Source organism: Dipodomys ordii, unplaced genomic scaffold (genome assembly GCF_000151885.1).
Source record: "Dipodomys ordii isolate 6190 unplaced genomic scaffold, Dord_2.0 Scaffold45, whole genome shotgun sequence".
Taxonomy (NCBI): Eukaryota; Metazoa; Chordata; class Mammalia; order Rodentia; family Heteromyidae; genus Dipodomys; species Dipodomys ordii.
The window spans coordinates 8,959,704-8,973,232 of record NW_012267261.1 but is presented as its reverse complement, the minus strand read 5'-3'; the positions used below and the strand labels follow the sequence as shown (position 1 = coordinate 8,973,232).

Sequence of the window (13,529 nt, the reverse complement as noted above, 5' to 3'; positions counted from 1 at the left end):
TGGTAGAGCACTCACCTTGAGCTGAAGAGCTGAGGGGCAGTGCCCAAGCCCAGAGTTCAAGCCCCACAGCCAACAACAACAACAAAAAAAGAGCTTGGAAATATTCTATATATGAGGAATTTGATTTATCCACTAAAGAACAAAAACAAAAAGATGTGTCCTAAAAACCACTTAGAAAAACCTAAGACACCAAGGAAAGAAAAGAGAGGAGAATTTCACAAAACATGAAAAATAAATCAATACAAATGAGAGAACCAAACAATATAACCGGATACTAAAGAAATCCTAATTTAAACAATAAGACTCCCATTAATAGCTACAAAAGGCAAAGTATAAAACACAAGGCTGGTGAGGGTAAGGATCCTCAGGTCCACTTGAGTACATGACCAGTACAACACCATAGAAGGAGTGGGATTTTTAAATTCACATTATTTGATTCAATGGCAAAACACTATTAATACACAAATATTTCAAATCCGGCATAGCTTAAAATACAATCATTAGGGCTGGGAAGGTGGCTCAGTGGTAGAGCGCTTGCCTTGCATGCCTGAGGCCCTGGGTTCGATTCCTCAGCACCACATAAGCAAAAAGAAAAAATCTGGAAGTGGCGCTGTGGCTCAAGTGGTAGAGTGCTAGCCTTGAGCTGAAGAGCTGAGGGACAGCGCCCAGGCCCAGAGTTCAGGCCCTACGACCGGACCCCCCCCACCAAAAAAAATACAATCATTAAAAAACATGAGTTAGTAAAAATATTACTAATAAAAATGTTTACAAAAACTATTACTGGACTGAGAATGTAGCTCAGTGGTAAAGTGCTTGCCTAGCATTTGCAAAGCAGCTGTTTTGATCTACACCACCATAAAAAGAGGTGGAAGAATGATTTCTAACTTTAGGTGTAAAAGTAATTTACACATACTTCAAGGGTTATATGTCAGTAAACTAAATTTATCTATAAAAATTTGATAAAAGGGGATATAACAGGAAATCAAAATTGTTATCACTAAGAAATGTTACTATGCGTTACTTTAGCCTCTAAATTTTTCAAAATTTTATTATTTGCTGTAGTAGACATACTTCTCTAGCCCCAGTGGTTAACTAGTAAACTGTTTAAAAACTGCTTAGAGAATAGAATCATCCGTTAATTTCCATGGTATATATATATTCCTGCTATGGCTAATTACAGGATACCAATGGTTTCAGCAACTGGCTAACAAAATTCCTGAAATTTTAGCAATGAGTTCTTGCAATCCAGTCTGAGCTGTTCAAGCCCAGGGTAGCTCCAGTTACACCAAATTCCAAAATAAACAAGATAAACTAATAATGATGATAGTTATGACATGACTTTTTTTGTTATTGTTATTGGTCGTGGTGCTTTTACTCTGGGCCTGGGCGCTATCCCTCAGCTCGTCAGCTCAAGGTGAGCATTCTACCACTTGAGCCACAGCACCACTTCTGGTTTTCTGGTGATTAACTAGAGATAAAAGTCTCACAGACTTTCCTGCCCAAGACTGGCTTTGAACTGCGATCCTTAGATCTCAGGCTCCAAGTAGCTAGGATTACAGGCATGAGCCAATGACATGATTTTTAATCAAGAAAACAGTCTTACTACATGAGGTAAAAAAAAAAAAGAAAGAAAAGTAACCATAGACATAAAAAATGAAAAGTAACTGTAGACATGCAAATACAGAACACTCAGTTTACAGATTTACTAGAGATACCAAAAATTCTGCACAGTCAATTACTATGTACTAAAGAGGAAAAATTTTAAGTAGACATCTTCTAATAGTAATTTATTAATTACATTTATTAATCCATTTATCCATAAAATATAAAGAGACCCATTTGTGCCTCCTAGTCCAGGCTAGGCAATACAGCTGTGAGTAAAATGCAGTCCCTGCTCTCATGGAGCTTACATTCTGTTAAGTGGTATTCCACAATCTTTTTCCATGAACAACTGGTATTAAATTCATACAAACTTTAATGTTAAAATAAGCTAAACTAATATGAATGAGAAGCAAGAGTCCTACTTATTATTAGTTTTTAGAGAAAGTAGACATATGGGAAAGGAAAACTACATTCATAGAAAAGAGGAGGATATTAAAAAAAAAAGGGGGGGCATAAAAATTGAAAGCCGAGGCCCACCACCTCCGAACAGGCATGCATACCTTTTCATTTCTACCTCCTGGTAGAAGCTAGTACAAAAATGAACTTTACTAAATTACACGAGACATTTACATTTGCCTTAAATTCCAATCAGGTTCCTGCTAATAAGATAAATCAAGTTTGTGATTAAACGATTAGTGACCACCACCTTAATATAGTCTCTTACTTTTGCAGGAGAACGTTGTTTCCGCTTCTTCTTTTTCTGTAAGTCTACTGGCTCTCTGATTTTTTTGTCTCTCATCAGTTGCTCAGATACATCAGTAAAAGTAATTTCCTGTTTTACACTTATCTGTTTAAAAACAAAAAGCTGATTTTAGAAATGCATAAAAAGTCCATTGTGACCAAAAGCCATTGTATGTTTAATCCTTGTCCAAGCCTACATGGAAGTGGAAGTGCTCCACAGTGCCTATCTGTGTGTGTGTGTGTTTGTGTGCGTGCGCATGCACGCATGCATGCAGGTATATCAACTAAGTAAGAGACATCATTAATAGGCAGTTGAGAAATAAAAATCGTGAGCATATAAACTAAAGGAGAATAAGATTTGTTGTTTTAATTCTACCTTAAAAACAGATTGAAGGTGTACTGAGGAAAGATGATTACAAGGTCTAGTGGAAGGCTGAAAATGGCCATGCATACCTGTAATCCAAACTATTCAGGAGTCAGAGAAAGATAAATCTTGGTTTGAGGCCAGCCAGCCTGGGCAAAAAGTCAACAACACTCTATCTCAAAAACAAACTAGTGAGCATAAAGGCATGGGCCTGTTATCCCAACTAAGAGGAAAGCACAATGGCTGGATGCAGTGGTAACATGGGAATACAGACCAGGCCAGCTTGATGTTAAAGCATCATCACCACTAAAGGGGATAGAGATATATGACTCAAGGGGCAGGTAGAACATCTGCCTAGCAAATGTGAGGTCCTAAATTCAATCCTCAAAACTGCCAAAAGAAAAACATAAGCTAGACAGGCAGTTCATGCCTGTTACCCCAGGTCTAAGGAGATGGAAGTAAGAAGAAGATTTGACTCCAATTCTAGCACAGTCAAAAGCCTAACAAAAAACAAACAAACAAACATAAAGCAAAAACACTGGAAGGGTGGCTCAAACAGTAGAGCAAAAGACTCTGAGTTCAATCCCCAGTATCAACCCCACCTTTGCCATAGAAAATTTGGACATTGTAATGCACACCTGTAAATCCAAACTATTCAGGAGGCCAAAGCAGAAGAAATTTCATTTCAGTGCCAAACTAGACAAACGTTAGTGAGTCTCTATCTCAAATGTAAGTCAGGCATAGAATTCAAACTCCAGTGGGGTGGGAATGGGGAACCACTAGTAGAAAACAATAGAAAAGCAAACACTGTAGCACCAATTTCATTGTTATTCTTAAGGAGCTCATGCTGAGGTTATAAGTACAAAAAGATGAAGTTCCCAAAGTCAATATAAAGCTGAGGGACAAATGGGATATTCAGATATGTCAGTGTGTTTTCTTTCATATCAAGAAAACAGAGCTGGGAGCTGGTGGCTCACGTCTGTAATCCTATTTAGGAGACGGAGATCTGAGGATTGCAGTTTAAAACTACCCTGGGTACAAAAGTCCATGAGACTTTTTTGTTTTTGTTTTTTGTTTTTGCTGGTTGCAGGGCTTGAACTCAGGAGCTGGGTGCTGTCCCTGAGCCTCTTTGTGCTCCAGGCTAGCACTACACCACTTGAGCCACAGAGCCACTTCCAGTTTTAGAGTGGTTATTTGGAGATAAAGAGTCTCACCAGGACTTTTCTCCCAGGTGGCTTTGAACTGTGATCCTCAGATCTCAGCCTCTTGAGTAGACTGGCACTGGTTCATGAAACTCTTATTTCCACTAACTACCAAAAAAGCCAGAAGTGGAGCTGTAGCTCAAGTGCATTAGGCTTAAGCAAAAGAAGCTCAGGGACAGAGCCTGGGTCCTGAGTTCAAGCTGTAGGACTGGCGTAAGAGGAGAAGGGGGGAGAGGAGAGAGGGAGAGGGAAGGGAAGAGAGGAGGAGAAGAAAGAAAAAAAGGAAAGAAGGGAAGGGAGAGGGAAGAGGGGAGCAGAAGGGAAGAGAGAGGAGAGGGGAGAGGAAAGAGAAAAGGAAGGAGAGGGGAGAAGGGAGAGGGAAGAGAGAAGGGAGAGAGAGGGGGAGGGGACAGGGGAGCAGAGGGGAAGAGGAGAGGGAAGAAGGGAGAGGGAAGGAGGGAAGAGAGGAAAGAGGAGGAGGGGAGGGAAGAGGGGAAAGGAAACAGCACAAAATTCTAAAGGAAGGTAAGAAAATAGCTCACAATTCTAAAAGATCTAATCAAAAGACTAACAATGAAAACTTACTTTTATGCTCAATGTTCTTCATAAAAAATAGTACTCAATATTTCCCTAGCCTTGACAACTAACGATGACAAAACTGAATGAGTTTTTTTTTCCGATCACTAATTTGTACAAGACAAAATGCTTATAATAGAGAAATATTCCAGGAGATATGAAAATTTCAACATTGCTATCCCATCTTAAGTTCTCAGGTCTTCAGAGTTGCTTGTCTTAACAGAAACATACCAGAGTTCTAAGGTGACTAACAATACAGTCAAATTTCATCAGATTTGCTGATGCTCAGTCATCCCCCTTCACTGTTACATTTTCAATTTATCCTTGAAATGAAAACATACAAGTATCTTAAAACATTCAAGTCAACAGACTATGAAATATGGTAAAACTTGTTAAGAATCATCAGTAAGCAGAATGTGCTAATGACTAAATTTCTGAAAACACAATAAAAATATGGTGTAGAAGATTATGAGCATTTTACAGAGGTATAAGACAGCTGTGTAGAAAGGGTTCATGATCAAAATGCTTAAACTTATGTCAGAGATTTCTGATTGATAAAATGAAAAGGCAGTTTTCATGAATTCCTGAAATAGGAGCACTGTGATAATCACAAGTCAAGAAGGTTTGAAAAATGAAAACAACTTATATGTTTTTTTGCCTACTGACTTACAGAACAATGACCATTCTAACAGTTTATTTTGGCATCAATTATTTAGAGCAAAACACAGAATGGTAAAATGACTACCACCATGGCTTTAGGAAACAAGTATCTTTACCACTAGAGCACTGATGTTTACCAAATTACAACTAGGGAGGCTGAGTATAAGACAAAGGATAAAAAGACTTGAAGCATTGTGGAACTGCTCTGTCCTATTCTGTACATGCTCCATAGACGAATCCAAATATTTCTGCCAACTTATAAATTACAAAGATCTGTGGAAATATAGCATACAACAAACAGAAACAGAAGTTCTTTTCACAAGTGTCAGGTACAGTGTAAAACAGATTCATAAATAAACCCTGCAATTAGCAGCTACTGACAAACCAAAGAATTACATATGTGAACGGTTTTAAAGAAAGGCTAATACAAACAGCTGATTCTTTGTTACTTCCACGTATATGGGAGCTGATAATATTAATACTATCATTTTCTAATATAAGGAATATGATAAAACCATGAACCTAAACCTACAAGTTTCAGTGAGAGAAAGCATAGTGATTGTCAATAGGCACATAGTAATTTACACTTTTAATAATCTCCTCCCTACATAACCTCTAAGCATACCCTAAAAAGTGGATGGCCCAGCTTAAAGTACTCAGAAAAATGCAGGTAAATTCAAAAACAAGAAATTATAAATATGACAATGAGGAGACAGTTACAAAGAGTTGCACAGAAAAAGGCAAAAACTTAAGCCTTCCTTCACCCAAGGAAAACTACAGTAGACATCTAGAAAAACTACTATCACAGAAAATTTTTAAGCACAGCAGAAATACATCTTACTCTTACTCTTACATTGGTGGCTCATGTCTACAATCCTAGCTACTCAAAGAAACTGAAATCTGAGGATCACAGTTTGAAGCCAGCCTGGGCAGAAAAATCCTTGAGTCTCTGTTTCCAATTAACCAGCAAAAATGTTAGACTGAAGATATGGCTCAAGTGGTAGAGCATCAGCTATAAGAGCAGAAGCCAAGCAAGAGTGCAAGACCCTGAGGTTCAAGACCCAATAATAGCACATACGAAAAAAGTTCAAAGTATAAAAAATATGTGAGATTTAAAAACAAAACAAACAAAAAACTGTTTCCTCCTTGTCATTTAAGTTTAACCATTTCATCCAGTCCCATGAGCATCCTCAGGCCCACTTGAAAGTCTCAATTTCAAAGTTCTTCTCTCTCATTATCCACAAATAGCATCACTATCACCAGACCTATCCTCCTTTCATTAGAAATCCAAGAATTGCCAGACACTGGTGGCTCACTCCTGTAATCCTAGCTACTCAAGAAGCTGAGATCTGAGGATCACGGTTCAAAGTCAGCCTGGACAAGAAAGTCTGTGGACTTTTATCTCTACTTAACACCAGAAAACTGTAAATGGTGCAATGGCTCAAAGCGGTAGAGCACTAGCCTTGAGCAAAAAGAGCTCAGGGACAGTGCCCAGGCCCTGGGTTCAAGCCCCAGAACTGACCAAAAACAACAACAACAACAAAACGCAGGGAGCCGGTGGCTCACGTCTGTAATCCTAGCTACTAAGGAGGCTGAGATCTGAGGATCACTGTTCAAAGCCAGCCCAGGCAGGAAAGTCTGTGAAACTCTTATCTCCAATAAACCACCAGAAAACTGGAAGTGGCATTGTAGCTCAAGTGGTAGAGCACTAGCCTTGAGCTGAGGAGCTGAGGGACAGCACTCAGGCCCAGAGTTTAAGCCCCACCACCAACAAAAATAACAACAACAACAACAACATAAAAAACCTTTTCAAGTGCAAAAGACTCCTAAGTTACCTTGATAATCTCTTAGATGTCAAATTTCCTGTTTAAATTACTTCCTTAGTATACTTACTTTCTTTACACACTCTCTCCCTCATGAATATACAGCATCGTTTTATAAAGGTTAATTAACATGTTACCATGGAATAGTGAATCTAATATATATTAGAATACAATTATATTAAGCCAGATAATGAAGAAATTTGCAAAAATGCAGAACAATTCTCACTAAATTTTTTTGGAAAATTTATAATGAGTTTTGTTATTTATAACTTTAAAATAAAACTTGAATATACATTTTACATAACAAATATATAACATTATACATAATGAACAAAAGTAAAAGATCTTAGGAATCTTCGATTTTTTTTAAAGAGTATAAAAGAGTCCCAATATCATAAAGCTTGAAAACTATCTCAACACACTTTCTGTTTGGTTGGTTTTTGTTGCTTATGTTTGATTTTAATACAATAGGATCTCACTATGTAGCCCAGCCTGGCCTCAAACTCAAGCTCCTACTGCCTTAGCCTTCCAAGTGCTGGGGATACAGGTACACAGACATCACCACCACCCTTCCTAAACATTTTACATTTTTTTTTTTTTCAGTGCCAGAGACTGAACTCAGGGCCTCATGCACTCTACCTAAGCTATACCTCTAATCACTAAGCTATACCTCCAGCCTCCAGATACAATTTAAATGTACCTTGTTTTCCCTTTTTCTTCCATCCAAACTCTTAGCACAGATACCTGGGCTCTACCAAAGTAAAGACCTGGGTATAGATACTGTGTGGGTATTTTCTAGTTTTGTCTGCTAAATTCACCAATCAGGAATGACACCACATCTAGCACCCAGAACTTAAAAGCATAGTGCTAGAAACTGATGTGCTGAAACAAATATTGGTATATGTCAGAAGGCCACAGGAGCCAAATGAAAGAACTCCTAACGGCCAAAGCTAAAAGAAAATGAGCAAGAAAAAAGAACACTACTAGACTGTAACACCACAGACTAACATAAATGTCAATATAATAAACATACTATGTCAGAATACTCCTCCAAGATATTTGTCAATTGCAAAAGGAAAGATAAAATGTTACAGCAGGAAACCTGGCAGATACTACCTTAACAAAGAATGAGGTTATTATCACCAGTTACAAGACATATACATGCTATATTTCTCCTAGTATGATGCCTTAAGAAAGACCTATCATTTCTGTGGGATTGTTAAAACGGCAGAGCTTCAATCTAACTAGAAAAAAAAAACATAAGACAAACTCAAAACCACCCGACTAAATTACTGACCAGCACTTGCAAGGCCATAAAAGACGAGGAAAGGCTGAGGACTTGCTAGAGATTGAAAGAGACTAAGAAGACACAGTTACTAAATGGATTCCTGAACTGAATCCTGGAACAGAAGAGGGACTTTAAATATACAACAGATAAGATGAAATAAGGCTAAAGTTTAATGGTATTCAGTCAATTTTAAGTTCCTGATTTTGACAACAATACAATGATTATACACATTTTAACGTTAGGGGAAGCTGAATGCAATGTTCATGTGAACTCTACTAATTCTGCAACACTTTCAAAATCTAAAATTATTTCAATATTGTAAATTAAAATACTAGAATGTTCTAGAAAGCCAGGTGCCGGTGGCTCACGCCTGTAATCCTAGCTACTCATGAGGCTGAAAGCTGAAGATCACAGTTCAAAGAAAGCCGGTGTAGTTTTAAGTCCATGAGATTCTTTCTCTAAATAATTACCAAAAGTAGAGGTGTGGCTCATGTGGTAGAATACTAGCTTTGAGGGGGAAAAAAACAACAACAGAACAACTCAAGGACAGTGCCTAGGCACTAAGTTTAAGTCCCAGAAGCAGCATGCCACAGGTGTGTTCATACACATACATACACAAACACACACACAAAAGTAAAAAATTAAGCCCAAGTCTTCCATATCCAGAGGCTTACAGCTTAACTATTATGATGTGAGGATTATTTCTTAGACTCATATTGCCAATATGAAAACTAAACTTCAAGGCAGTATCTTACCCATGGTATAAAGTTTTCAAAACTAAAGCCAAAATCTGATTTCTTTCAATCTAGTGCTATTTCCACTACAATACTGTAACTCTTCTTAATATGGATTATTGAAATTAATTTTAAAATGCCTTTTACATCAATATATATTTTCACATATGAAGTGCAGTTTGTATGTTTCAGGAACAGGAAGAAATTTCTATTGGCCCTGGAACACCTAGTGGATATTAAAAAAAAATGGGAGGAGGGGGCCAAATGCCAACTTATCTAAATGCTTTAAGTAAAGCAGTAGAAAACTTGAATTTCAATGCCATACCTTCCAATTTCTAACAAAGTGAACCAGGCAAAGGTTTGGAGTTAAAAGAAATATAAGCTAATTTCAAATTGTGATACTAGCAGTATAAGGCGGCACAACTTTGTTCTCTGGTAAAATAAAGGAAAATCCTCATAAGGTTTCTGTAGCATTAAATGAGATTTTATATATATGTGTGTGTATATAAAGCAACAAAACTAAGTATACTACATGTAATCATATAATAAATTCTTGATAGTAATTATAAACATTTCCTCACCTGTCAATTTGTAGTTTAACATCCATCTTATATTCAGAAAAATCAAATGAAATAATAAAGATATCAAGAACTTCAAAGTACGAAATATTATTTTTTGTCCCAATTTTTGTTCAAACATTTTGTCTAAAACATTTTTGTCCAAAACAGCTAAAAATAATCTTTCCTTCGATCCTCCTTCAAACTTCCCTGCCTGTACTATATTGGCTACCTCCTATCTAAAGGTTTTCTTTTCATTGTTTTTCTGTGCCTTCCACCTAAGGTCTGTTGTTTCTTAATCATTTCAATATATCATATATCAATCCAGAAATTGTGTTTCATATATCCTTTTCTAGATAATATATAACAGCATTAGGTTGGGATTTCCATACATGTCCAGAAGAAGCCAAATTGGTCTTGTGAATTAGAATTTGACCTTGAGAAATCTATACCAAAGAAATAACTCCACATCACAGCAAGGTCCACATAACAATATTTATGATAACAAGTACAGCTATCTACTACCCAATAATAAATAGTAAATACAATACTTCTATATGTCACTATATAATTGGTAAAAAAAATTACATTTGATTAATTTAATGACACATTTGTTCATGGTTTAAGGTTAAGCAATAAAGATAAATATGTAAATACATTTTTAAGAATTTTACACAAATATGTGAGGTGAAGAAAATTTTATACATACAAATACCTACACAGAAAAACAAAAAAAGTGCTATAATGCTAACAAAGGCACATTATAATAAGTTGTAGTATAGTAGAAATTATAGCAGTTTTTAGGATATTTATAGCTATTTTATATTTTCCCAACAAGTATGTATTACTTTATAATCTTAAAATGAATTTATAATCTTAAAATGTCCAATCAGTACAAATCCCTAGTATTAATCAGAGAAAATATTTATTTACCATTACCTTAACAAACCTAAGTTGTTTTTTTTTTTGTCAGTTGTGGGGACAGAACTCTGGGCCTGGGCGCTGTCCCTCAGCTCTTCAACTCAAGGCTAGCGCTCTACCGCTTGAGCCACGGTACCACTTCTGGTTTTCTGGTGGTTCATTGGAGATAAGAGTCTCACAGACTTTCCCGCTGGGGCAGTCTTTGAACTGTGATCCTCATATCTCAGACTCCTGAATAGCTAGGATTATAGGCGTGAGATACCAGCACCCAGCCCTAAATTGTTTTAAAAACTCAAAACATTATGCCAACAACATAAAACTGAAAATCTTTACAGATGATTTTGTTAAAAATAAACAAATATCATCAAATAAATCTTGATTCTCATTTTATATCACCAACAAAAATCAATTCTAAATGAGAAAGGAGGGGAAAAAAAGGAAAATCATAAAATTTTTAGATGTTCACAAAGGAAAATATTTTCACACCGTTAGATTAGGCAATAACTTTTTAAATAGCTTTAGAACATACAAGACACTAGCCTAAAGGTAAGGCTTATAAACTAACTCTTCTCAACTTATTATTCAGATATTAATCAAAAGGATAAAAGGCAAACCACACTAGGAAATAAAAATTGCAATACATATATACACTGGATTTTTTATTAAAGTGACTACAGATAGGAAAGAATAAGGAACACTCCACTTGAAAAGAAGTTGAGCAAAAGAAGGATGTGTCCCCACAAATAAATAATATATACGTTGTTAAGAAATATGAGGGCTTGGGCTGGGATGTAGCTCAGTGGCAAAGCGCTTGCCTAGCAAGCGCAACGTCCTGGGTTCGATCCCCAGTACCAAAAAAGAAAAGACAAAAAAAATACAGTTAAAAAAAAAAAAGAAATATGAGGGCTGGTGCATGGCTCAAATGGTAGAGCACTTGCCTAGCAAATATGAGGTCCTAAGTTCGAAACTGTAGGAAAGGAAAGGACAAGAAGTTGAGGGGTGAGGAGTTACAGTTAAATGAAACAAAAAAATCATAGTGCAATTCTACTGTGCACCATGGCTAAAATTAAAATTCGGTATTTGACAATACACACAGCAAAGGTTTAGAACAACTGTCAAAACCAACCAAATACTTCTGGCAATAAATACTAAAACTATATATATATGCCAACCTAGCAAATTCAATTCTAAGGAAATAACCAACAGTAATGAGAACAAACATACATCAAAAGACATATCAAGAATATTCAAAGTAACACATTTCATAATGCCTAATATCTAGAAACCTCCTTGTCTATGTTTCTGTCTCTCTCTCTCCTGATAATGCTGGGGAATGCCTTGTTTAGTCTAAGCAAGCATTCTGCACTGAGCCACACCTACAGCCCACAGAAGAAACAATCTAAATGTCATTATACTAAAATAAATTATGAAAATGATAGATTCATACAAATGATGACTGCACAGAAAGGAGAGTAAACTGTTACTACATAAAACATAAATGTTTATTATCAACAATGAAAAACAAAGAAACCAGACATTAGAATACATCGTGTTTATGTCCAAACCATATCCAATTAAAAGTTAAGAAAGCTAACAGACCATGATAAAAAGCACCAGGGTAGCGGTAATCTCTAAGAATTGATGGTGAGTTGTAACTAATACAGATAGAAGAGTGGAGGCTTCTGGAACGCTAGTGATGCTCTGTATCTTGATCTGGGTACGTGGGTATTTCCTTTTGATTAAATCCATCAAGGTGCACACTTAGCAATTTGAATATTTTCCTATATGACTTATTTCCCAATAAAAATATACACACCTAGAGAAAGAAATGCTAAATATGTGCATAAATACACACAAGCATTCATTTACCATTATCTCACTCCAACTAAACAACCTAGCAATGACATACATGTCAATCCATAGAGGGTGGCTTAAATAAATGACAGTATACCATTTAATCAGCTACTAGAATAAGGCAGTTTTAAAGATAAAAACATGAAAATCTTTATAAAATATGTCATATGGGAATTTCAAATGTATATGTACTTGAACATTTACAGAAAATATGTGCATTATAATTAAAAACATGATAGAAACATACAATGTTTGCTTATGAATTCGAATTTTATAGAAAAATATCAGTATTAGTGCTCTCTTGGAATTAAAGTAGGCAAAGGTTAGAAAAAAGGAAAGTTCTGTTTGTTTTGTGATGCTGAAGGCCAAGGTCTGTTAGGAAAACATTATACCACTTAGCTAGGCTCCAGCCCAAGAATTTTTTACCTTTTTATTATTCTCTTGTTTTAGTTTGGTCTTGTTGGTGGTGACAATGATGGAGGTGGTGTTAGGTTTGATTTTGGTGGTACTAGAGTTTGAACCTAGGGTCCCTACTTACTAGGCAAGTGCTATCACAATGACTATATGTAGTCCTCTCATAATAAAGTATATAATGCAATTATGAAAAAACTAGCAGTTATATTTGAAAGTCATCTAGCTCAGCTCACCTTAACCACATCATAAATTATTTACAATCTGTACATTACTACCCTAACAGAGCATAATTCTCTTTCAGTACCATTATCTCACAATTTCAGACCAAAAGACATCAAAGAAGACAGAAGTTATCAAAGTCTTTAAAAAGAAATCTAACAATTTATGTTCACCTAACTTAAAAACAAAAAACTGACAAGCTACATTAAGAGCAGAGAAAAATAGTGAAAAACATACCATGCTATACTGACTCCTTCAATAATCTATCTAAAAAGTTGAGCATTCTTTATCCATAAAATCTGAAATCCAGCTGGAGACATGGCTCAAGTGGTACAGTATTTGTCCAATCCATATGAAGTTCTGGGCTTAACCCTTGGTATCAAAATGCTTTATAGGGCTGGGAAGGTGGCTCAGTGGTAGAGTGCTTGCCTTGCATGCCTGAGGCCCTGGGTTCGATTCCTCAGCACCACATAAGAAAAAAGAAAAAAGCCGGAAGTGGTGCTGTGGCTCAAGTGGTAGAGCGCTAGCCTTGAGCTGAAGAGCTGAGGGACAGTGCCCAGGCCCAGAGTTCAGG

General features: G+C 36.4%; 1 protein-coding gene across 2 annotated transcripts in view; it reads right to left on the bottom strand.

Moving 5' to 3' along the window:
* The window catches only part of Znf148 (zinc finger protein 148), a 106,736-nt gene that overhangs the window by 32,800 nt on the left and 60,407 nt on the right, over positions 1-13,529 (bottom strand). For both annotated transcript variants that reach the window (XM_013019413.1, XM_013019414.1), the window contains one exon: positions 2,327-2,449. In XM_013019413.1, coding sequence (XP_012874867.1) covers positions 2,327-2,449 — 123 coding nt within the window. The remainder of the gene's footprint in view (positions 1-2,326; positions 2,450-13,529) is intronic.